Source organism: Podarcis liolepis, assembly GCF_965112155.1.
Source record: "Podarcis liolepis genome assembly, chromosome: 3".
Taxonomy (NCBI): domain Eukaryota; kingdom Metazoa; phylum Chordata; class Lepidosauria; order Squamata; family Lacertidae; genus Podarcis; species Podarcis liolepis.
Genome location: NC_139557.1, coordinates 68,431,544 through 68,457,978, shown reverse-complemented (window position 1 = coordinate 68,457,978; position 26,435 = coordinate 68,431,544). Strand labels below are relative to the sequence as shown.

General features: G+C 39.5%; 1 protein-coding gene across 20 annotated transcripts in view; it reads left to right on the top strand.

The window, feature by feature from the left end:
* SYNE1 (spectrin repeat containing nuclear envelope protein 1) overlaps positions 1–26,435 on the top strand; it is a 273,458-nt gene that overhangs the window by 2,262 nt on the left and 244,761 nt on the right. For all 20 annotated transcript variants that reach the window (XM_083496328.1, XM_083496315.1, XM_083496320.1 and 17 more), the window contains exon 2: positions 8,620–8,878. In XM_083496328.1, the coding sequence (XP_083352454.1) occupies positions 8,812–8,878 (67 nt within the window). In that variant the 5' untranslated portion in view covers positions 8,620–8,811. The remainder of the gene's footprint in view (positions 1–8,619; positions 8,879–26,435) is intronic.

Sequence of the window (26,435 nt, the reverse complement as noted above, 5' to 3'; positions counted from 1 at the left end):
TGTATTTCACTATCAATGTTGCCTCTCCTTACTTTATGAGCTTTTATTTGTTATATACAATAGCTTCAATTTTGTAATAGTCTTGGGGCAGTCAGTTTATGAAAGCAGATACATATTATCTTCAGGGATGCATGATACATTTTTGACCTAGCACACACTGTTTCGGATCAAAAGTGGAAGCATCTAACCTAGTTTTCTCCAGTTCTTAGAACTTACATTACCTACTGTAGCTCCCCAATCCAGCATCAATAACTCTGTCTATGGTTGAGTATGCAATGGTATCTGCACACACTTGTGAGCACAGGGGCTGCTACTGAGTTGAAGGGTCAATGAATTGGAGAAGTAAACCTGTACTAACAGTATGACAGGTTAACTCTGACTCCCATCTCAAGTCATGTGGAAAAAAAATATGAACAATGCAGCTCTTTAGGAATGTTTTATGCTCGAGTCACTTTGGAATAACGGAGCAGAAGGGGAGGTGACCACCTGAAATCACCTCATTGGTGGGAGGATTTATTCTACACAGGGCTTGATTGGTGCCATCTACCTCTAGAACCTTCACTGCAGCTTAACATATATTTTCTCCCAATGTCCCATCCACCCCCTTCAATGAGGTTTGAGACTCACTGAGCTAACCTCAAGTAGAATAGTATAAAGTAGTATGCAGAACTTGTTTTCTTCCTTCCTTTTCATTTGTGATGAGGCTGACTCTGATTCTCAACTTCCATAAACTTTTTTTTTTAATTTAGTGACTAACAATTCTACTGTTTGTTACTTATTATGAACAGGATGGACCTTAATCTTTGGACTGTCCAAGTATCATGTGATGTAGAAAGCTGTAGAGGGAGCATATGTTGTATTTCAAACAAAAAGTTTACTTAATGGCTTGTAAACAATAGGTTTAAAAATTATAATGTGTAGCTTGGCTTATTGAAGCTGAATTATAAATGTGAAAGACCAAAAGTTCCCCCCTCCCGTTCCATAAACAGACTTCCTGTTTGACTGGGCTCTGCTAACTTTCATGAAGCCAGTGTGAATTACATCACTTGATGATATGGACACAAGTATCCAGGAAAAGAAAATATTTTCTTTCTGTTTTGAGAGGTAGGAAGGGAAATGTCACCATAATTCTGCAGTACATCTATACCTCAGGACACCCCTACCCTCAGTAGTACAAAGAAATGAAGTGTCACTTTATATTATCTTAATAGCACTGCAAGACCTGCCAGACTTAATGACTGCAGTATATATTTGTGCCTTGATCATCTTTCAAATGCTACACTCCTTTCCAGAAGTAGGCTGCCAATGGCAGGAGTGCCTTATCTCTGCAGACCCATGCTAATTGAGAGTACATGCCATTGAATTTAATTGAGCTTACTTCTGAGTAAACATGTACAGGATCACACTGCACTTTCTTAGTCAGAGTTAAATCACACTGAACTGAATCTGATTTTCTGATGAATTATCATGGTTAGGATTGGGGAATAGGAGTACATCACACACACACACACACACACACACACGTGCGCGCGCGCACACACACACCCCTCATGCAATATCAGAGCTGTGTATAGCAATATAAAATCATCACGAAACATTCAAAGCACTATTGAACCTTCTGCAACTTTAAGCCCACGTGGAGAACCTGCTGCACTCCAGAAGTTGTTGGACTCTGACTCCTATAATCCCCATAGCCAACAACTTCTAGAGGGCCATAGGTCCCCTATTCCTGTTGTTAATGACCTGCTCAATTTTTTTGATTTCATTTCCATACAGCTAGTGCATAGCCTTTCCTCTCCTCCTTATGAAAGCTCATTCCCCAATAAACCAATTACTCAGTCAGTTTGTCACAAGACTTTTTGTATTGCCATTATAACCAGATATTTCTGGTTATCAGAAATTTGTCTTAATGTTTTAGAGGCATGTTGAGAATGCAAGCAAGTTCCAGTATTGCATGACAGTAGGAAGTGAATCTTACATGGCATTTTTTGTATTTATATGTGGAAGTTGAAGCTGTTATCGTGACTAAAGGTATGTAATGTAAAGTATGCCCAAGGGAAAGCAAGATAAGTTGTAATGCCCTGATTTTATAATTTGGCAGTCCCAGAATGAGTAGGTGTAAGGTCATCTCACAATGCAATGCCAATGTTTATGCTTATGTTGCTGATTTGACCTTAGAACTGGCTCCGGCCATGATTCCAGGTAAACACATCTGCACAGTGTGAGCAGTTCAACAGCATTTGTAGATGAAGCAATTGCACCAGTGATCTACTGTACAACGTGGCAGATCACATTGTAGATCGCTCATGGTGTTTTTTGGCTTTTTGGGATTTAAAAAAAGACTTGTACAACCCTAAGCTAGGCTTTCCTGTAGTAAGTGCTTACTGTATGGTATCCAAGTAGAGCTCAAATTTTAGAGAGTAAAGTAGATTATCTCAACCCCACTTGTCAGGCATAGAATTATGCCTTTAAGGTGTGGTGGTGCAAGCCCTTAATTGTCCTTCTGCAGTTAAAAGCAGATGAAGAGGAATGGGTTGCCTAGGATCACACATTGATATCATTAATTAGATGCATTTGTATGGAAAACATGCCATGTTAGTCAGGAATCATTATCTTTGAAGACCTTCTCACATTTGTCGTTATCATGTCATGCCGACCTCTCCTCCATCTCCTTGTGGTGTTTTGTAAGGAGGGCTCATAAATGAGTAGTAAAAGTGGTTGTGTGAGCTAGGGACATCTGTGTGAACACTCTACATGCAATAACAACAGCTTCCAGGATGATGACAGTACTTTAAAATGGAACTGCATATAAAACATCAGTGACAACATTGACAACCACAAGTCACACATTCCACCTCCCTTCACCCTATAAATACAGGGTTGGCCCTGGATGAATACTTGATGTGAACAGGCCCTAAAACACTTCAGTTTCCATACGATTGACCTTTTATGTTAAAAAAAGAAAGATGCAGCAATAACTTTATGGCAATTTGATTTTGAGTCATATGTCAGCTTTTTGGGAGGAAAGTGACTGAAATTGGATTCTTAGGGGCACAATTAATTATTTCTTAATGAAGGTACAAAAAGCAAGTCTTAAAAGGCACACATGGTGCAATATGAATGACATGTAAGTGTTTGATGAGATTGCAATAAATTTGAAAGAAGGGAACCCCAATTATGTATTTTTTTCAGGGAACCTCAGCCGTTTGACTACTCATACTTCATTCACAGCTGTCCATCTTGCATGTATATTTTTCAGTGTAAAAACAACTATCATTTGAATCATACCAACAGGTGTGTTGTTGCTGTTTGAAATAAAGACAAGAATGCAGTCTTATTATTCTGTGGTAATTCTGCTGAATGTCTAGGATTGCTGAAGTGGGCATACTGTTGATGTTGTCTCCTCTTCTGTTAATGCTCTTTTTCTGCCCATCTGTTGCAGCTTAATTTCCCTTTGTTTAGACAAGTCTAGTTTGCCACCCTACACAAAGAAGTGTAACATTTACCACAAATACAATATAGCTTGGAGTCTCACTTTACATTTAGAAAGATAATTAATTGGCTATCTGTTGCTTAAAGTCTTACCACACTTGGGTAATAAAGCTATAAAAAAATGGTATTCAACAGTTCGTGTAAACAAGCTATTCTAATGTAAACAAAATAAGTGGTAGATGTGAATTTTAATTTATATTCCAAATCTGTAGAGTGTTTCCTAATACTGGTTCTCATATATTGTCTCCATATAACTTGAAATAACTAATACATGGAATCCCTTTGACACTGAGAGTTTAAAGAAATAATAATTTTGCATGTATTAAAATAAAACCAATTTAATTCATATTTTAATCAGATAATGAAAGTTACATTTACGTATTTCAACAATTAATATACTACTTAACTCTTATATAGCTTGCATAAATGCAGCATACCATTCTAATATCCCATATTTATCAAATTATGTCAGTATTGTCATCTTTGCATCTTGTCATCCAATGATCTGGTATTTAGATCATTTTATTGATACATAAAATGCATACCAAGCATGCACTAACCGATAAAAGTTCTAGTCTTTAAGGTGTTGCAATAATTATTGTAATGGTTGTTGCGACAGAGTCACATACAGGTAGCTGTCCCTTTGAAATGTTGCTTGTACACATGATCCTAGTCAGGGTATATGTTCTACAGGTGTATCCATCCTTCCGGTCTAGAAAATAGTGTAAAGTCACGTTTTATGCTTGCAGAGTTCTATACACTGCCTGAATGGAAGACCACCAGTCGGATATCAGAGGCAGTAAAGTTTCTGAATACCAGTTGATGGAAAGTGCAGAAGCGGAGAGGACTCTTGTTCTCTGGTCCTGCTTTTTGGCTTCCCACAAGCACCTGGCTGAATGCTGTGAGAACAGGATGCTGGGCTAGACGGTCATTGGCCTGATCCAGCAGGCCCTTCTTATGCTCAGATGTTTTTTAATGAACCATATATAAGGCATGCTGAGCTTGTTTGGAAAAAGAGCAAAGAGTAGATGTGAATGAATGCATAGCTCCCTGATAGTGAGAAGCATTCCTATTTTCATGAAATTTCCCTTTTATCACAGGCTTCCTCTTCCACATATTCCTTTTCTAATGGCTTTGTCTGTTTTGTCTATAGCCTGCCTGGTGGCCTCCACTTACAACAAAGCACTTCCAGACTCTTTCAGCCAAGCGAAACTGCCATTCCTTGGGGATGGATGACTGTTAAATGTAGCTTATTTCAGAACATTCTGGTTCAATAGACTAAATGTATTTATATCTATAAGCATCCCGACAGTCATTATAATTTCTGCTAACCTACCCTTCATAAAAGGAAGTGCACACTGTACACAGAGTAGTAGTCTTCAATAAAATACCACTTCATCTCATCCATCTTGGGCCACATTTAGAAAATCATAAATATGCACAAGTCAATTGCCTCTGCATGCAGCCCCTTGGTGAAACTTACGTTTAAACCAGGACGTCTCTAATTAACCATAGTTTCTGTCTTGTCTGAATTGGGAAACTATGGTTGCCACCTTCAGAACAAGCCAATATATATATCCTGACTTCTTCTAAAGCTGGTAACCATAGAACCAAAAGACTCGTGTGTATCTTGATTTAATAAGCTGAGATACGATCATCTGAACTGGGCCATCTGAACTGGGCCATTGCATCTTTCATTTCATTTCTCCTTCCACCAGGGATGCCATACAAGAGCCATTTTGTTGTGCATCAGTTTGCCACAGATAGGTGAAACATTTGCTGCTCAGAGCTTGCATGCCTATTGAGACAAACCAAATGACAGAAAGGACCCCAGTGTGACGAGAAGAAGAAAGAGGTTTAAGGGAACAGAAAACTGGATTATTGTATCAAACCTTGACTACATATAGTGTGTGCTGTTTATCTGAATATGAAAAGGCAATTTTCCCCCCCAGGGAAACTGTTTGAAATCCGGCCATAGGGCAGGACCTTTGAATTTTAAGGTTCATTTCATAACAACTCCCTTATAAGTGAGAGGGAACACTAAACAAATTTTCTCCTTTTTTAAGGATGGATAAATAAATATACCACAATAAGAGGTGCTCCTATTATAGCAACAGTATAAACAGCTCTATGCTAAGCTTGTTAAATGTATTTTGAATCCCATGATACCTAGCGTTCATGGTTGATAATCTATGCTATTATAAATGACTGGCTTGATTCACTTACAGTCTTTAATCAATGCTGCTGGTGTGTGTGTGCGTGTGTGTACTTCCTGATTTTTAAATAAATGCTGTGTTGTTAGAGGACAGAAATGTTTCATATTGCATAATATTACAGAACACATAAAATTTGCCGCACTGAAAAGTAAGATGATATTAAGAGAGTAAATAAATCCTGTGCCTTCAGGCATAAATGATTGCTGGTGGAACTCAAGGAAAATACTTCTGGCATTATCCTACTACTAGTACACTGTCCTACTACACCACAATATTTTCCCACATGTGCAGTTACAACTGCACTGTTGCTGCAAAAAACAGCTTTGTGTGCAAGTCATAGGTAAAACAGAATAAACTGCTGAATATAAGTACAGTGCAAAAATCTGGTGAGGAAACGAAGTCTTGGAAGTGGCACAAACAATTAATAAAGCCATGTGATTTCAAGACAAGCCTTTTTCAGGCTGAAATTGTATATTCAGTTTTCTGTGAGTATGCTCCATTGAACTCAGTGGATTTAGTTTTAAGTAAGACTATATAAAATTGTACTGTCAGTGTAAGTATATTGCTATTTTTAAATGTTTGAGTACATGTTTCATTAGAATGTGTTGAGTGTATAGATACCGTACTTTATGCCCCATTTGGTTTTTCAAATTTGCCCCCTTTTTTGAGGAGAATGCAGAGACGGATGCTGTTCTCTGGCATATGAGGACAGGAAATGTTTGGAGGTGTTGGAGAAAGAGATATCTGGGATGGAGCTGTGTGATCTGACCATTATGGACCATAATTCTGGTCCATTATGTTCTGAGGGCCACATTCTGTATTTCTGCCTTGCTGCCCCTTTGCTGCGGTGTTCAAAACAGAGATATGAAAGCTAGGAGCTATATGGCACCTTAAACCTAGGTTATGAGCACTGCAACGGAATGTCTAGGTACACTTTTTAAATTACAAGAATACAAAGCTGAAAATGAATGAGCTGCAGCTAAGATCTTACTCATTTTTCACATGGTCTAGTGCTCATCTGAAGACTGCAAAAAAAACAACAAACCCAAAGCCACCCATCCTCTGCCCGCCCCCCTAATATTTTTATGAGGGTCCCTTCTCCAGTCCTAAGAGAGTGGCTGGAAGTGGGGAGGCAGAAAAAGGTCCTCCTTTTACTCCATCAGTGGCAGTTTTAATCTGAAATCTTAGGTGCAGTACTGCTCCCAAAGCTCAGAAACTGCTCACATTAATACTAATGCTACTAATACAACTAATACTAATAATACTAATAATTTATTTATACCCTGCCCATCTGCCTGGGTTTCCCCAGTCACTCTGGGCAGCTCCCAACAGAATTTTAAACAGAATAAAGCTTCAAACATTAAAAACTTCCCTAAACAGGGCTGCCTTCAGATGTCAGATAGTTGTTTATTTCCTTGACATCTGATGGGAGGGCATTACATAGGGCGGGTGCCACCACTGAGAAGGCCCTCTGCCTGGTTCCCTGTAACCTCAGTTCTTGCAGTGAGGGAACCACCAAAGTCCCTCGGTGCTGGACCTCAGTGTCTGGGCTGAACAATGGGGGTGGAGACACTCCTTCAGGTACCATGGGCCAAGGCCATTTAGGGCTTTAAAGGTCAACACCAACACTTTGAATTGTGCTTGGAAACGTACTGGGAGCCAATGTAGGTCTTTCAGGACCAGTGTTATATGGTCTTTGTGGCCACTCCCAGTCACCAGTCTAGCTGCCACATTATGGATTAGTTGCAGTTTCTGGGTCACCTTCAAAGGTAGCCCCACATAGAGTGCATTGCAGTAGTCCAAGCGGGAAATACAGTGGTACCTCAGTTTAAGAACAGCCCTGTTTACAAACTATTTGGTATATGAACTCCGCAAAACCGGAAGTGTTCCAGTTAGCGAATTTTACCTCGGTCTACGAATGGAAGCCAAATGGTGGAAGGGTACCAGTGGCAGGAGGCCTCATTAGGGAAAGCGCACCTCGGTTTAAGAACAGCTTTGGTTTAAGAACAGACTTCCGGAACGGATTAAGTTCGTAAACCAAGGGACCACTAACTAGAGCATGCACCACTCTGGCTAGACAATCTGTGGGCAAAACGCATCTAGAAAAATGTTTCAAATGCTGCTTTGCTGCCTATAATAAGCTAACCTAGCTATCTCTTCCCATACTTGCTCCTCTCAGTCCCACCTATCCTTTTTACTTACTGAGGCCTTTTGTGAGATAGGCTTCTATACTACTTTCTTCCACCATCAGCAGGTAGTTATTTGTTTTTATACACTCCAGCAAGTCCTTCTTTCTGTCTTGGCTGTGAGAAGAGGTAGCATTGTGAGTAAATACTGTGCACCCACAATGGTTGCATTTAAGTGCTTAACTACAGAGAGTGTAGTGTTGTGTTCTGAAACCATCAAACCATGGCACTCACTACTTTCTAAGGAAACTGTCCATTAACTAGGTTGAAAGATATGTGTATAGATATATACCACAATCCTGAAGATGCACATTGTTATAAATGGTTAATTCAGCATGTCAGGAATGTAGATTTGTACAAAGCTGAATCCATGGTGGATGAAATGCCCATAAAATGGTCTGCATGAACTCATGTTTTCCCCATTCCTTCTTTGCCACCTAAGCCATTTCCCAGCCACATAGTCTTGTCTTTTATGTGGCAATGCTGCTGTACTGAAGGTTGAAGGGGAAACCAGCAGCAGCCCACAATTTTTAGTGTTCCTCTGGTGCAGCAGCCCTTGTGCTACTTTTCCAATGCAGTGGCTCATAGAATTAGGTCATTAGTCACCTGGGACAGCTAAGGCACCCAGATTTTTAAATGTATTAGCTAGTGACAATATAGTGAAGTATTTTTATACCAAGACTGTGTTCTCTGAAGCCCACTCTTGCATTTTTCTGTCTTTTCAGACTTCAGGTCTCCTGAAAGAGAGCATTCCTAAAGCACCGCCATTTCTGAGAGCTGCACTTGTATTGACTGAAGAGCTGCAGTGACTTAGTAAGGCATGCCGTGCTACAACTCATGATGTTTTGCAAAAAGAAGTAATCAAAATCTTACATCTTAAAGTGGAAAAACAGCAGACTTTTTGCTACACAGTAACAATGGCCACCTCAAGACTAGTAGCAAGAACACCTCGTGATATTGCTGGTGTGATGCAGAGACTCCAAGGTAAGCAACTTGACAGAGAACAGCTGAGCTTTGCTATATTAACTTCTTCAGATGTTACTGAAGTCTAGTGGAACACAGTGTGCGTGCGTGTTAGGCTCTTGAAAACATAAGGCAACACCACGGGGAAATTTTGGACAAGTCCTGTTGAGATGTATGGGATATGTGCTGTTGGATTCATTTATGTCCAGAACAAATTACTTTTATTGCCACTTCCTAACAATAAAATGCTTATGATAATAACGTTTCTGCTCCTGTATAGCTAAAGGTATTTAAAAGCATATGAAAATGTATACAGTGGTCTATTGACCGAGACACTGCTCTCTAATCAGCCACTCCATGCACCTCTTGTGAAACTACCCTTTACTCATCAATTTGCTCATGTACAAGTGGCAATAGCCATCTTTGTATACAGATGGAAAGTAACACTGGGGGGAAAACTGAGATAACTTGGCTCATTTCAGTATGGGCAAAGGCTTTGTTTTGGGCTGAAGTAGCCTTGGTTACTCTAATGGATGACCTTAGCTAGGGAGAGTGTGCTATTTTTGCTGACCTCATGGTGCCTTTTGATACCATCTGACATGGTACCTTATTGGACTGACTGTGGGTTGGGGGTTGGACGCATTGTATTGTGGTGGCTCTGCTGCTTTCTGTAGGACTGGTTTCAGAATGTGGCATTTGGGGACTGTGGCTTGGCCCCGTGGTGGTTCAGCTGTGGAATCCCACAGGGTTTCATCCTGTCTTCTCTGGTTGCTTTATGTCTGTATGAAGTTGCTGGGAGAAGCCATCGGGGGATTTGGTGTGTGGTGTTATCAATATGCAGACAACACCAATGTCTGTTTCTCCTTGTCATCTGTATCTGGAGAAGCTGTGCAGGCCCTGGACCAGTGTCTGAACATGATGGAATAGATGAGAACCAATAGAATGAAGCTGAATACCAGCAAGATGCTGATCATGTGGGTTGGTGGTTTCCAGATACTGGAATTAGGTACATGACTTGCTCTGAAAAAACAGGTTTGTAGTCTAAGGATACTCCTTGATCTAGGATTGTATTGTTCCTGGAGCACAAATAGCTTTAGCGGCAAGTAGTGCCTCTCTCAAGCTTCAGCTGGTTCACCAGCTCTGGCTGCTCCTGGATAGGGACATCTTGGCCACTGTGACCCATACACTGATAACCTTCCATGTTTAATACCATAATGTATGTGGAGGATTGTTCAGAAGCTGTTGCTAGTGAAAAATGTAGCAGCTAGATAGCTGAGTACTTCAGCTCCTCAGAATTATCTTACACCAATACTGAGAGGATTGTAGACTGCCAATTTGCCAGATTCAAGGTACTAATAATAACTTATAAAATTGTAAAAAAATGTGGGAACTTATATATTTGAAGCATCATCTCCCTCTGTGTCCATCTACCTTTGTGTTAAAAGCAGCAGCTAAAGCTCTCCTAGTTGATCCACATTCAATGGAAATATGGCATGTGGCAACTAAGAAAAGGGCCCTGTGGGGGAATAATCTTTCCCTTGAAGTATGATTGGCAGTAAGGCTGAGTTTCTGGTGCCAACTTCAGATGACTTATTCCAGTAGGGCTTTATGGGGGGGGGGGTTGATATTGTTTTTGCTACTGGTTTCACTGTGGTTTTATCTACTCCTTTTCATCTGCTTATTTGACTACTGTAGTTGGGACTCGTTTCATTTTAATTTACAGTATTTAATCTACCCCACCCTGGGATCACTCTCTAAAAAAGAATCCATTAAAATATTTTTGGTAAATAAAATAGATTGTACATACTGTATGCTAATTAGTTCATAGAAGAGGAAAGGTGACTGTTTTATTCATGAAGAAAAGAGCTATCATTTTTTACAGCAGCATGATGTGCTTAATTGAGATGTCTTCTATTGTTTGCTATCTTGCTGCTCATAGTTGTAGTTATTTTAATTATGCAATTGTGTAATTTTAGTGTTTGGCTTTATTGTCTTTTGTATTACTGTTTGGTAATACAAAATACTGTTTGCTTTGTTTTTAAAGCAAAAAATAGAATATAAATGTTAGATGATTTAAAGTAAAAAAGTAAATGAAAACCATAGCAAAAAAACCACAAAATCTTATTCCATCTGAAACCACATTGACCACCGCCACGACATCTGCTGCCTGGCCATTCACAGTGGCAGCAGTGGGAAATGATGGTGAAGCAGGCAGAACAAACTGATTGGGCCCAATGCCCAATGCTCAGACTCACCTCACTTTCAAGAGTGCCCCATTTCAGGGCTGTGCCAGGTTCTACTTGTGGGGATATACCTGTGGGAGATTTGCTGAGCTGGCAGAAGTAAGTGGAAGGACACCAACCCCCCTCCCAGCCTGCTTTAAAGCAGATTTGGATTGCAGTTGAATTCAACTAAACAAACAAAATCAGATTCCAGTCATTGGGACAGGGGAAGAATCTCATGTCTCTGGTTATAGGGTGGAACACATGGAAACTACTATGTTCAATTGTGCTAAGGCAGTTCCATCAGCACAAGGATTAGCACAGTGGAAACTTCTCCCTCTCTGCTCCCTCCACATGCCCCCTAAATCTGTTCTGGGAGTTTCCCCAACCCTCTGGTACAGATTTGGGAAGGTGCCAGGCCATGTGGGCGGAAGAGAGGAGAGAAGTCCCATTGCAGAAGCTGAATATTTTTTGTGTTGAGAGAACATATTAGTAGAATACTACCCAAAGCTAATGTAGGGTATAATAAATACAGATATTTCATCTAGCAATGGGCCCAAAGCTTGAAAAGCTAGCTCAAAACTGGCCAGTTGGCTACATTGGCTTAAGATCAGGCAATTAATATATGTGCATTTGTATCTAAGGCTCAGTTAAGAGCTTGCTTGTCATTGGAACAATACTGCATTCAGCTTGTCTTTCTTCCAGCCCCACTATCACTTGGAGCTCTCCGTGGTACTAACCACTTCCCTGCTTTTATTATCTTAAACCTGACCTCTGCTTTTTTTCTCACCACATTTCTTGAACTTTCCCCTTGCTGGTCATCAGGTAACCTTTTACTGCACCTAACAGTATTTATCAGAACCTGAGTTGTGTTAGCTGAGTTGCCTTTCTGAATTTTTATGTGGGCCCTCAATATGGACTTATCAGTATTTTACGTCCCTGGAATTATGGCTCCACTGTGCCCCACTTGGATAGACCTCTAATCCCATCAGTAACTTTTACTTGAAACATTACATGAGTGCATTTTCAGTTTTCATCATTCTTTTGGAAATTTCTCAAACTGCTGATGACTCATTTATGTAACTGATGATGCTTGAGAAGAAGGGAGGGTGGGGAAGGCAATAAACTGGCACATGGACATTTATGTTAGTGCACCCACAGTTTTCTAACCTGTTCGCTCATTTCCTTGCTCTAAAATAAAGAGAGTTTCCTTTGTATTGTCAGCATCTGGTTTCTGCTGCAAGATCAAACAGGAGTTAAATAAATATTTCACCTCTGCCGAGCTTGAGTACAGTTCTTTTTTTAGGCTGTGGTCCTGCATTATGGATGAGCAGACAATCTGCAGTGCAGACTCTTTCTGGCCTTTATGAATTAAGAGTTTCAGCTCTAGTAGATGTCAGACATAAGTGATGAGGGAATTATAAATATCCCTGTAGACTTGAAAATGCTATGTCAGGTCTGCACAACTTGTACCCTATCAGCCCAGACACAAGCCACTAATTATGTATCATGACCTGCAATTTTGCCATCCCTGGCAGGACTCTGGATAAAACAGATCTGCCCAACCTACATGGTTGTTTTAACATGCCCATTCTACTGTTATAATCATATCTGCTTAAATTCGCAAAGTAAATTCAGTTATCTGTACTATTAACTCCTGCTGGTTTCACAGCAAAAAAAGATGCTGTCTGTAGATTTGGTACTCTGCTCCATTCATGGTATAGGTCATCTACCAAGACAACCAAAAATGTTTGTTCCCATCTTCAGCTGGTGCAGAATTCAGCGGCCAGGTTGTTCACTGGGGCAAGGCAGTTTGAGCATATTATGCTGATCCTGGCCCAACTGCACTGGCTGCCAATTAGTTTCAGAGCACAATTCAAAGTACTAGTTTTTACCCATAAAGCCTTAAATGGCTCATGACTGCAATACATCAAGGGTCACTTCTCTCCAGACGAACCTACCCAGACCCTGTGAGCATCATCTGAGACCCTTCTTCATGTGCCTCCTTCAGAAAAGGTCTAGAGAGTAGGAAGACGAGAACGGGCCTTTTCTGCAGTGGCTTCCATTTGTGCATTTGTGGAAAGCTCTCCCTAGAGAAGTTGGCCTAGAATTAAATAGTTGATAGGCTCCTTAAGATCATCTTGTCCACTCCTTTGCACAAGGCAAAACCTATCAATCTCAAAAATTTGAAAAGCATCTTGGGGAAGTAGACATAGGTCATCCTATTTAATGTTCACCATAGCCTAGTAATGGGAAGCTATGGGCTGAGTCTGCAGTTCTTTAAGAATATAGGTCATGCCTACTTTGTCCCTGAAGCAGCCACCAGCTCTTGAATCACATGGCTCAACATCACATGATCTAAGTTTTCATATTCATTTCAGAACAATCATTGTTTTCCACGTAATTCCAAAACAGAATGGGTGACTGTCTCAAGTGCCATATAGAGAATTCTCAACAGAACAGAAAGGTAATGGAGAAGAGGTACAAATGTTGGCAGGATCTTATGTGTACTTTGTCTGATAGAGAAAATATTTGTGCATAAAGACTTAGATGGATTTTGGGGCAACTCAATAGTTTCCATCATTATGACTCCTTCCAGATGTTCTACATCTAGGTTAGGGAAGAATGTACTAAATAAACAACTATATCAGCATTCTTTTTTCTGTTATCAATTTTTCCACCACACACCTGCACCTTGAGAAATAATGAAGCCAAACCTGAGTTATAGGAATCATAGCAAAGTAGACAGATTGAGATCATTCATCCCCCAAGAGCAGTTCTTATCTGGGCAGCTAAAGAATACATGATTGTCCCTGTTTGGGCACTGTGAGCCCATTGTTTCAAATAAAGCATTTCAAATCTAAAGATACTTTTAAGCATGGCTCACTTCCCAAAGAAGTGAAAACTCCAGGGTGTGTGTATAACTAGGGTCTATTTTCTTTGGAATCAGATCACAGGAGGCTTACTGGTGTTTTGTTACACACACATACACACACACTTATACAGGTGGAGCATAGGTGAAGATGCCGCTTAAGTCAAATAGATGTCCCAATATACTCTCCCCATCAGATATTTAAGGGAACCACTTGCAGCACAGATCCTTACAGTGAGCAACTTGGCCTTCTGTGTCCTTGTATTAGTTTTAACTCAGTTTGTCTCTCTACTCCAATTACTCAAACTTCTCTCTTAGCACATTCTACAGCTGGGAGGAGGAAGGGGGTACAGTCAGTTTTCTTCCCAAAAGTCTCTTCTTTCAGAAGACTCCAGCTACAGGGCATAGCAAGGTAAGGTGCTAGGTGGGTCTGCTAAACCACTAAGACAATCTCTGACAGCCCTGCTAGTCATTCTGGTTTGGCTGGTTTCACAGACCCTACCATTAGACTCCACAAGTATCACAGGCAGGTGTGGTTGGTGAGAGAGGCATAATGCCACACTCCTGGCAGTAGAGATGCTGTTGGTTATTGAGTGAAGAAGTGGAGGGACAAGGCAGCAGGGAGAGCCTTGTGGTGCAGCTGCATTGGTGGGGACACCAAATTGGCTCCACCAATGCATCCACACAGTGCCAACTTCCCTGCTGTTTCCCCCCTCTTCCTCCTGGGAAGCAGCAGTGGCTCTGTTGCTTGAAGGCCAGGCGCATAGCAGCACCTCTCATCACCAAATGTTCCTGATCACAGTCTTAGAAGGGATGTTGCAGTCATCTAGTTCAACCACCAATCTCATAACAACGTGAAACAATACTTTGTTTCATTTTTTGAGTTTTGAAGAAATAGGCCGGGTTTTTCTTTTTTCAATATCTGCTAGCAGTGCTTAGTACTTCCCACATTTCCGTTTGCTTTTAGCTCTGACACACAAGTTTTTAAAAATGTATTATTTATTTAAAATAAAAAGAATTATAGGACGAAAGAAGGAGAAGGGGGGAACTTACAAGATTGTTATGCTTATCTTAAACTTATCCTAAACAGTAATATATAAAAAAATAGTCGTGTCACCTTAGAGACCAACTAAATTTGTTCTAGGTATAAGCTTTCATGTGCATGCACACTTCTTCAGATACTGAAGAAGTGTGCATGCACATGAAAGCTTATACCTAGAACAAACTTAGTTGGTCTCTAAGGTACTACTGGACTATTTTTTATTTTTTTTATTTCCACTATGTCAGACCAACACGGCTACTATCTTATCCTAAACAGTGATACAAGTGTTAAAAAACTATGACCAAGTTGAATCCAGCTTGGATTTGCTCTTCTGCATGGAGGTGAGGAAAAAAGCCATTGTCATGCATTATCTAAACATAGAGCAAACAGATGTCATGTGTATCATTCCGCCCCACATGCATTCACATTGTGGTTATTGCCAAGTAGGGGGGAAATTGCATGTTTTGTAATATGTAATAAAATTTTTTTTTGCATTTTTACTTTGGTACGTCTACCACTTATGCTCATCCACATTTGTACTTATAGTTCTGATTTACAGAGAGCTGGACCTATCAATCTTGACTGAGTGCTGCAAAGGTTAGAAGTGCTACTAAAATATAGTAAGAGAGAGAAGTATTTGCATATCTTACAATAATAAATAATACCTAGCTCATACTGTGTATAAAACTTTCCATTTTCAAAGTGTTTGTTTTGAAAATTGAAAGTTCTGTATAAACTTTTGTAAAATGTGGGTAGGAAATCAAATACTTCAAATACTTCAAATTACAAAAGTTCTAACAAAAGCATACTAGAAAAAATTGATTTGCTACGTATTTCTGTGAAGTATTCCTTCTCTCGAATAAGATTTTTGTTGTAGTTGCCTTAAGCATGTACAGTATGTGCTTTCTTTAATAAATGTCATCTATACCTATTGCCTGGGCAAATTAACCAACAGCAATATTTGAAATAAAATCATTAGACAGCTAAGAGGCAAAGCTGATCTGAGCCAAAGCAACCAATAAATGAAAAACTAAATATGCACTACTGAGTCCATGGAAGTTGGCAGCTGAATTCTTATATGTGGATATACATTTTGAACCTTGATTTGCATGTTTCCTCTTTAAAAATCCAGGCCAACGTACATGGGCTTATCTCTTATTTATCCTCTCAACAATTCTTTGTGGCAGATTATATTGAAAGGCAGTTATTTGCACCAAGCCACTAAAAAAACTTCATGGCTGAATAGATTTCAACTCACCCCTGTGTGTGTGGTGTTTGGGTGGTCCACATACAACTCCATCACTCTTAGCCTTTAAAGCTTACCTTGACTAAGATATTGACAGACAGGGAAGTGATGTAGCTGATGAGATCAGGGGTTGGCACTAAACTTCCATATAAAAAAAGATCATGGAGTAAATTTTAAGATGGAAGTCAATTGTGGGATCTCTACCTTAACCATGTTACTTAAAAAAACCACAGTTGATCTTATTTAGAAGTTGCATACAGTAGAATCTGAGATCCATAAAGATGACACAATGAAAAGCAGAACAGAACTCAGAAAACTGGGCTGTAATTGAATAAAGAACATTGGAAGTAACACATGTAAGTGTAACCTGTTATTCAGGAAAGAGTTGAAAAGGAGCAAATATGAATCATTTCTCACTGAGTCATTGAAAATGACTCTTGGAATGGAATTCTAAGACAAATCAAGATGGATAGACCATCACAAACCTCACAAAAGTAAACCAGAATAGCATAACAGTGAAATTTCTGTACTTGGAGAACAAAGAAGAGATTTTAAGGAATAATATTAGGAGACTTGTATGAAGGCGGGAAGGTTTTCTGTGCGTCAAGATTTTATCTTAAGAAGCTGCTTATAGAATCCGCAGGAGGTTGTACTTTTAAAATATTGTCGTGAAGGAGGATCAGACACATATAGAAAGAAAAATTTCTGATGTTAATTAAAATGGGACTCGGAATCAGAGCAAATTATGATGGGATTAATAAGAATGAAGAAACTTCTGTTGCTGCAAAAGAAGCACGTAATTGACTACAAGTCGCAAGTAGCATGATCTAAATCTGGGCAAACAAAAACCATATCAGCCACAAGCTTTATTCAGATTTAATATCCAAACCATAACCTGACCATTGTGAATGAGTTCTGTACATGTGTGCTCCACACATTGTTCTCTCTTTACCTCCTATTACCATATACTTTGATTACTTCACCTTATTCCTGATTTGCTAAATCTTGGTTGGCCTTCATACCAGAAATGTTTTTGCAACCATATTTTTATTGATTCCAGTGTCATGGCAAACTGATTTGTTCAAAACAGGAAGTCAGGATGGAAATTAGAACATCACCCTTTCCTCCTCTTACAAAAACTATTTTTGTTATTTTATATTAATGAATATTTGAATTTCTCCTACAAATTGATGGGTTTAGTCTACAACAGTCACAGCTTTGTAAGACAGTGGTGGGAAACATTTCTAATTGTCAGCTTTTAAACATATGCAGCAGCAACCTGCTATATATTTTGAACTTTTCTCTAAAATTCTGTTGAACGCTGTACAGTATCTAAATATTAGCTAACAACTTAAATTTAAAAATGCATACAATTTGCTAGAGAACCTGCATTATATTACTTGAGCGAAAGAGTGGCTAATTCTGATGTCACACTGTGTAAATCAAGAATGCCATACCTTTGGAACTGTAAGACATACAAGACCAGAGAAAAAAGGCAATTGGAAACCCATGCAGAGTAAGAGGTTTATACTGCCAAAATCATTTCATCACAGAGTTTCCTTGGGGTTGATTTCACACCATGAGTAACTTGTGGCAAAGGCGTACGCTATAAAATGAACAGTAAGTTGTCAGAACGGAAAGGTATTCTCAGAAGACTATGAAAATAATTGTTATAATAATCTCATTGCCAGGTGCTTCGAAGTTTCCCAGCAGAACTCCCATGCTTAAAAATGGATCTAGAGTAGAGGTACAGAAGCTCTCCAAAGCTCTGCTTGCATTACATCAGAAAGAATTCTCTGAAATTGGAAACACTTGTACTTTTCCAAGGCAATAACCCAGAGGGGCTTGGAAAAATTCCCCCACCAACCTCCACCATCCCCAGACACTCCTCTTGCCAACCCCAAATCACACCCTTTCTTCCTTTCACTTATTTGTGAGCAGCAGTGGAAGCAGCAAAACTGATGTGAAGGGAGAGGAGACAAGGTCTTTGTGGCTCTACCACACCAGGGGATCATGGGAGAAGTACTTCTCATGAGGGCTGCTGAAGAGAGCATCACAGTGCATTGCAGAGCAATAGATTAAGAAGGGAAGAGATAATCTGCTTCCTCCTTCTGTCCTACATACCTCTTCTGTTGCTCCCACTGCTGCCATTTATTAGATAAGTTAGGGGAAATGAAGTATGTGAGGAGGCTGGCAATTCAGGGCATTTTGGAACAGCAAGGGTGGGCAAAGGGGAAGCTGGAAATTCTTCTCCAACTCATATTTTGATCCAATTTGAAAATGGCTTCTAAGAGGTGCTTTAGTTCATAATTGAGTTTGGCTCAGAATGACTTTGCTGGCATCTCTAATTTAGAAGATGGATCCAAAGCTATAAACCACATGAACAATGCTGTCCCCCGTTAGAATACCTACTTCCACTCCTATTTTCTAAATAAGCAGCACAAGGTTTATGGGATGGGGAATGTTAGTAGCAATGAGACTCTTGATGCTTCAACCAACATTTTGGGAACATCAGCAAACATTGGACATCTCTCCAATGTTGGACCTGGAGTCATAAACATAGCTGCTGCTGTGTTAAGAAGTTTTCAATGGTAATTACACTTTATAGAGAAGGCAGAGCAATCTAAACTGTAGGAAGCCAGCATCATTTATACTGGTGTAACTTACCCCTATTCTAAACTCCATTCAGGAGTGGGTTACTGCCAGCTGAACCAGCCCAAGCCTGGCAGAGCAAGAATAAGACTTTAAAATTGAGTTTGACTTATATCACCCATTTTACCAACATATGCTGGGTTACTAGATCATATGACAGAGTTTGGAATAGGGGCCCACTTCTTCTTGAGGAGTTACCTCAGCCTTGGCTCACCCCAGTGGATCTTGGGTTTGGAATGCACCCTTAGTTTCCTTTCACTGAATAAACTTTCTAGCTCATTACAACCTCACCACCCCCTTTACTGTTAAACAACACAAGGCTTTCAGTAGTAAACCATTTTTCTTCATTCTGTTGGTGTTCAGTTGTGCAAATGTCATAACAATTGCCATCATCGTCATCCTGCAATTTGGAAAAGGCTGCAATCCTAATTACAATTTCCAGGAAGTAAGAGCTGCAGCCACGGGGTAAGAGGACAGTGCCTTACAGATTGTGAACTGGTTTGAAGACGTGAAAGTAATGTTAGATATTAACTGGTGCTATTTTGAAAGCACAGAGCTTAGTTCTCTGCACAGTATGATAGCTTGAAGTGCCACCTCTTTCCTCAGATACTTTTGACTTCCACAGATTATCAGATGCCATGGAGAAGCAGTAGGGAACTGACACTTCCAGTGAGACTTGTGTAAACTTCCTGGGGGTATTTCTTTCACCAGTGTCAGGAGCACAATGCTGAGCTGAATGGGACTGTTCATGTATGCTGCGTGGTATTTTTTCTTTAGTTAAAGAACTGCTAGACAGCAGCATTTCATAGCAATAAGGAGATAACAGTCTAAATGTTTTGGGGCCTGGGAGAGAATAAAAAAATAGACTTAATACTTAGATTTGCATGCTGACATTATTTCACTAACAGGATATAGTATGTCTCTTCCTATTTGACTCTCTTTAGCCTTCCCAGACATTAAATAACTTAACAGCAGTTCAGAGTTCCTCTAAACAGATGCAGACCATCTGTCTTGAGTTTCCTTCTGGTGGTCCACAGCATGTCTGTAGATTTGTGGTTCAAGACAAGATGGCACAAGTCAGTCATCACCTCTGTACTGTATTTTAAGTGTGTTCTCTTCTTTGCTCTAATTTTAGACACTGTACTTAATGGTCTTACAGCAGTTCACCTCTTTAGATGTTAATGTGTGCTACTTTGGTTACTCTATTTGGGAGCCCTCCTGCTCATTCTGCTGAATGGGGCTCTGGAGCTCTGCCGCAAAGTCCTGTCTGAACAACACCATTCAGCCATACAGAGCAGGCTTCAAAATAATAGCTTTTGAAAAAATCACATACTTTAGAAGGTTTATTTGTTGACATTTTGTTTACTGGTTTTTTGAAGATTTTCAGAGTAAAAAGCAAAATATAGTGAATAGATGGAGGACCTGGGGTTGGGTCATAGTTCATGATAGAGTACATGTTTTGTATGCAGAAGAACCCTGGTTCAGTCCCTGCCATCTTTGGGAAGTGCTAGAGAAGATCCATGTCTGAGACCATGGACAGCAATAGCTAGCTAGTCAATGGAGCCAATACTGAACTAAAATGACCAATAGTCTGGTCTTATCTAAGATAGCTTTCATAGCCATCTGGAGATAGTGGCCCTCCAGGTGTTGCTGGGCTTCAGCATCTCCAATCAGTAGCAATGCTGTTCAATAGACTAACTGGGGCTGAAGGAATTTGTCCAACAGCTTCTGGAGAGCCAGAGGTTCCCCATCCCTGTTGTAGTGTTTGGTTGACATTTTAATTTTTCACACTAAAAATATGAGATAAGCATAGATATTTTCCTGCCAGTTCTGCAGAGATAAACAGTCGTCTTCATCCAAATAATGACGCGGATAATAAAACTCTGAAGCCAAAAAGAGGACGAGGAAAAAGTTCATAGATGACAAACTTGAGATGGGAAATGCTTAATTTTTAGCAGTTGCATGGGTGCCTTTAGTGTGTTTATTTTCACAGAATCTCATGTATAAATTGAACTGTAACCAGCATTCGCAAATCACAAAATCTCAGTATAAAGTACGGTGCAGTTGAAAATAATCTACTGCAGATGTGACCTTTTATAATTCTGTTGCATACTTGAACATTGTGTGATGCCCAGCTGCTTTCTGAATTTCTCCCTTGCAGTAATTAGGCAGACTTGAAGTGGCTGGCTGCCACTAGAGCCAGCTATAAGCAGCTTTGGTGGTTGGTGGGGAGGAGGTTGGTATTGCTTGGTGAAAATATATATTGCATGTTATAAAATAATTCATTTGTGAGTAGACTCACAAATATATCTTGGTACTTGTATCATGCAGGCCAGTGATTACATTCTCTACATTTATCATACCAGTAGACTATCAAAGCTTTGAAGAACATAAGAAATAATTAATGGAAATAAACCGCTACTGCCTTAAACTTTAAAATCTATTTATGTTTTGCAACCCTCACTCAAAATTGATATTTAACTCCAGTAATCAAAGAGAGATATATTATAATCTAGCTGCATTCATGTAAATTGCTATGTTCTAGCAAATACATTAAATATTATAGCCACACAAGAGGGAATTCTGTTAACATCATGGTAAGAAACAAGTGGCACTATATTAATGCTGGAATGAATAAACTATATTATGTATTAACTGCTTCAGGTTGTGATAAGCTCATAGCCCACTATACTTACTAGAGCATAAAATAAAAGGAATACTATATTATTTCATTTTTGAGTGGTAATTATGCCTACTATAAAGTTTGCAAGGGTCTGTAGAGTAATGGAAAAATCAAAATGGTCCTGGCTCTGTTGAATGGATACAGATTATAAAACGTTGCTGCCTTTTCCTTCAGTAAAAGGCACTAACACACTAAACTGAAAATCCAGAATACATATAATTCCTTTCGGTGCATGGGGTAAATTGGGCTGAAGTTCAATAATAAAATGTAGATTGATTTTATTTTTATTAATATGATTTATTACATTTCTGTTCCACCCTTCAGCTGAGAATCACAGGGCAGTTCACAATATAACACAAGAATGCACAACATAGTAACAAACAAAAGCAACCCCCCCCACACACACAATTTTAGGGAAATAATGTGTTGTATCTTTTTTAGAAATGTGTGCATCTGCTTTTCTTCAAAATGCAAAGTTCAGGAAAAGTTTTATTGTGAGAAAGCTCAACTGTCATGAATATGTTTTCCTGTTTCCATGTCCTGCCCTCAAGGAACCAACGGCAGCATTAGCTCTAATGGACACATGACAAAATGTTGTAGGGGTTAAAACTGGGGCAGGGACAGACCCCTGATAAGGCCTACCAGAGTTGGGCTTCCCTGTCTAGGGGTTGTCCCCTCACCTACCCCTCCAGTAATAGGGTATCCCATGAAAGGGATCCATCAAAAAGTTGCATCTGTCCATATGCCCAGGAGGGGGCCTGGATTTCAGGATCACCCTATTTGATGTAAATCATAGGAATCCCCGCTGCCAGGTTAACCCTTGATGTCATTTCCAGCAAGTGGGCCAGAAATAAATGATTGCCCATTGCCTATGCCAGACCTCTTCATCTGTATTCAAAAGTTGTGGCCTGATTTGATCCCATTCAATAATGTGGTGTCTTTTATTTGGGACTCATCCAAATTGGGCGGGGGGGGAGGGGAGCCTGCAAGGACTAGCGGGGGTTGGGCTTCCCTGCCTCACCATTTTGTTTTGTTTTGTTTTGTTTTGTGTATATTGAGGGCCATGACAGTCACATTTAACAAACAGGTTGAGTAACAATAAAAGGTGTTCCAGCGCTGTGTCTACCCTCATAATTCAGCTGTATACTCTGAACTGCAGCTAAATAAGCCAAGGAGGGACAATCCATCATGACAGCTTTATGTGAGAAGCTTATTGTCTCAAGACCACAAGTAGATTACTATTTTCATGTTCCTTATTTTACAAAATTGCAGGTGGTCTTAGTGGGTCTCTAATCCTTCTTTAAAGCACAGCCCGTTTCCAGTAGCTTTGAATCCCACACACTGTCTGCACAACAAGGAATGGGTAGAGGCAAGCAGTATGGCTGCTGGAGAAAATGATATGAAGCTGAACTGCTTTCTGCATTAGACACTTCAGGTTTACATTGGCTCCTAGCTCTCTATACTTAACAGAACATAAAATTAAATACTGTAATTTTTCTTCCCATTTTTCCAGAGGTAATTAATTATGCCTGCTATTAAATCTGACTGCTCAGCAAGGAAATTTCCAGTAATGGAAAACCTAGAAGGTTTTGGTCTCGGATGTACTAACAGACATATTGTAAATCTGTAAAAGGAAAAAAAAAATCACTAAAGTTTAACTAAGTAGTCAGCCAACATTTCCTAAGATTGCATTTTGTTGCACAATTGTTTGTTTCATGTTACAATAAAAGTTATTGTCTGTAAACTATACCACATCCAGGCCAAAGAGGGAAATCTGGAATGACTAAAATATGTAATTTCTATAACAGAATTGCATTGTGCTGAACGAAGGACCAAAATGAAACATGGGCTAATTTGGGGGAAAGTATGCATTATATATTTAAATACCTTATGTCTATTAAGGCACTTGGAGTGTTTTACAGTTTACTGTATAATAATGGCTTACAATCTAAGGAATACAATTTAAAAGAAATGGAGAGGGAAGAGGAAAATAAGCAAAACCAGGTACCGGCTGGAAGTCTCTGAGGAAAGAAGAGGAATGGCAGTTGGTCCCAAGTAGGTAGTTGACTCTGACATAGCCAGAAATAGCTACTCATAATGTACATGAATGTCTTTTCCCCTCCCTAGGTACTAAATGAAGATATACAGTGACTTAGAGCAAAAATTATATTACTCATGAAGGCCTTCTGCAGAAAGTTAGTTGTGAGAAAATCGTTTGATATTACATGAAAAAAGAAGAGAGCAGATGCAGGATATCTGAAATGGAGCTGTCTATTGAATACAGAAGAATAGGCTTTTGTTAAAACCTTCAAGGCTGGAATCCTGGTCTGTGCTCTCAAGTGTGTTTCAGATTGGCTGCTCTGCGTTTTTATTGCCATGTCGCTGAGTTACCACCTAGATTACTGCAGTTGCTCACTTGATAGAAACATAGTGGACCTGGGGCAACAGGAAGAAATTATTCTTTCTAATGTACTTTTTCATTTATTTTATTGATGTAGATATTGATATGATGCACTACGGATGTGTGAGTAATGTGACATCACCAAATCAAAATTGCTTCCCAGGTTTTCTGGATGGGAGCCTAGGCAAGTGAGAAAAACCTCTGGAGTTTACAATAGAGTCTACAATAGAGTTGGAAGGGACCACGAAGGTCATCTAGTCCAAGTGCCTGCAATACAGGGATCTTTTGCCCAATGTGGGGTTTGAGCCCCACATTCAAGAGTCTCATGCTTTACCAACTGAGCTATCATTTTGTTTCAGAGTATCAGCTGAATTTGGGAGTGGGGTGTGAGCTTTGGTGGGGGGGGGGGAAGGCTGTAACTCCTAAATGAAATGTAAGTGAAGGTGCAAATTAAGTCTCCTTTGTCAGCCCCCTGCAACTCCCCCTTCCATTTTTTCCTTTTTCTTTTTTTGAGCTGTTGGCTTTGCCCAGTGGCTTCAGTGGTGCAGTGTGGCAGCAGCAGTGGAGCTCTGGCTGTTATGAATCATGCTGGGGAGGAAGAATAGTAGTAACCAGAGTTTCACAGATGTGGGTACACTACTGAAAATACATAGGAGGGGGAGAAATGTTTTTTGTCTCTAAAGAAGGAAAAAAGGAGGTGTGGTGTGGTGACTTGAAATCACTGGCCTATGCGGTGTATTGTACCCTTTGCATTATAAACACATGGTTGAGTTAAACATTTATTTCCACTACAACTGTGTATGTATTTATGAATCATCGTATTTTTTAAAAAAAAATCATGGTGACTTACACAACTATAAATGCCAGCCAAAACCCCAGCAAGAACTAAAACAATAAAATGAATAGGGGTGGAAATTCCAATTATATGTGAAGCACCACTAAATTAGGCAGAATCCATAAGTCTTTCAAATGTGATTTGTTTGTGTTAGAAGTGCTGTTTGGAATTGTAAGATACAACACATGTTTTACCTCCTCCCCCCCCCTTTAAAGTGAATTCGGCTTAAGGCACACTCTAAAAACAATCTGACATCATTAACACTCACAGTGTAGGAGGTCTAATTGTTTTGTTTTACCAGGAACAGATGAAGTCATAGCCATGTTTCTGGTTTCCACAGCCCTCCACCCATCATCAGTGTTCCAAAAATGAAATCAGGGTAGAAAATATAACTGCCATGATAAATGGGTGTTTCGGACATGTTTTAGTGTATTTTTGGTGGAAGAAAGGGAGAGTGCCTTGTCAAATAATGATTACTTCTACTGTGACTTGTAAAAACAATAAAATTATCAGCAAAACAGTTAAAAACAAGTGTTTAAAACATTCAGAAAGAATTAAAATCGACAATATAACTTGAGATTGTCTAGCTTTATGAAGCGACTGACATATAGTAGCTTATGGTGGAATAACTTCTTGTCAATACAATAACCCCACATTCTCTTCTTAAATTTTATTAATTCCTTAGGTCACTTTCATTACATACTGGACATTTCTGTGCTTTATGTTTTTGACCTCTTGAATTCTTTTTGCCAATATCCACTGCAGTGCTTTATGCTGGGCTTTGCTGTCTCAAAAAAACAACTGTCAATGTATCTTGCAGTTATTTGTAAGAAGGAAAGTCACAGCTCACATGCCCACACTAACCAGTTTTTCTTTGGATGCACATACTGAACTGTCCATAAATAAAAAGGCAGGCCAAAAACAAAGAATCAAGGACACCTTCATTTTGTTTTCCTCTGCAGATGGAGTGTGTTTGTCATTTAACTGCTTGAAAATTAATCATAACTCATTTATTCAGTGCACCATATGTGCATCACCAAACTGACAAGCTTTCCAGGTTTAGCAGCAATACCAAAATGCTTCCTAAAAAGCAAAGATGACAAGAAGCCAGATTGATGCTGGTTCCCTGGTAGAGATTAGTATATAGGTAATTAGTTTCTCCCTCTCAGAATTTATTATGACCTTCCATGTGTAGTTTTCCCAAAACTGAAGTACTAGTCTAATTGTTTTTAAAAAGCAGAGGCCCTTAAAATATAGCATTTTAAACACTTATTTATTAAACTGTTACTACTAAGGGGCGGACTAGCAGATTTTATATATGATTTGGCAGTCTTGTGTATCTGTGCAAGAGACTCAGCAATGACAAATCTTTATAATGGCTGAAAATAGAATAAACCAGATGCTCCTCAGTTATGCAGGATCCCTGATCATGTAAAGCCATTTTCATAGAATTGTAGAGTTGGAAGGGACCACAAGGGTCATATAGTCCAGCCCCTTGTAATGCAGGAATTGCTTTATTTTATTTTATTTATTTCCCAAAGTGGGGCTTGAACCCACAACCCTGAGATTAAGTGTCTCATACTCGATTCCCAGCAAAAAGTAAAATTCCTGACACCCACAAAGTT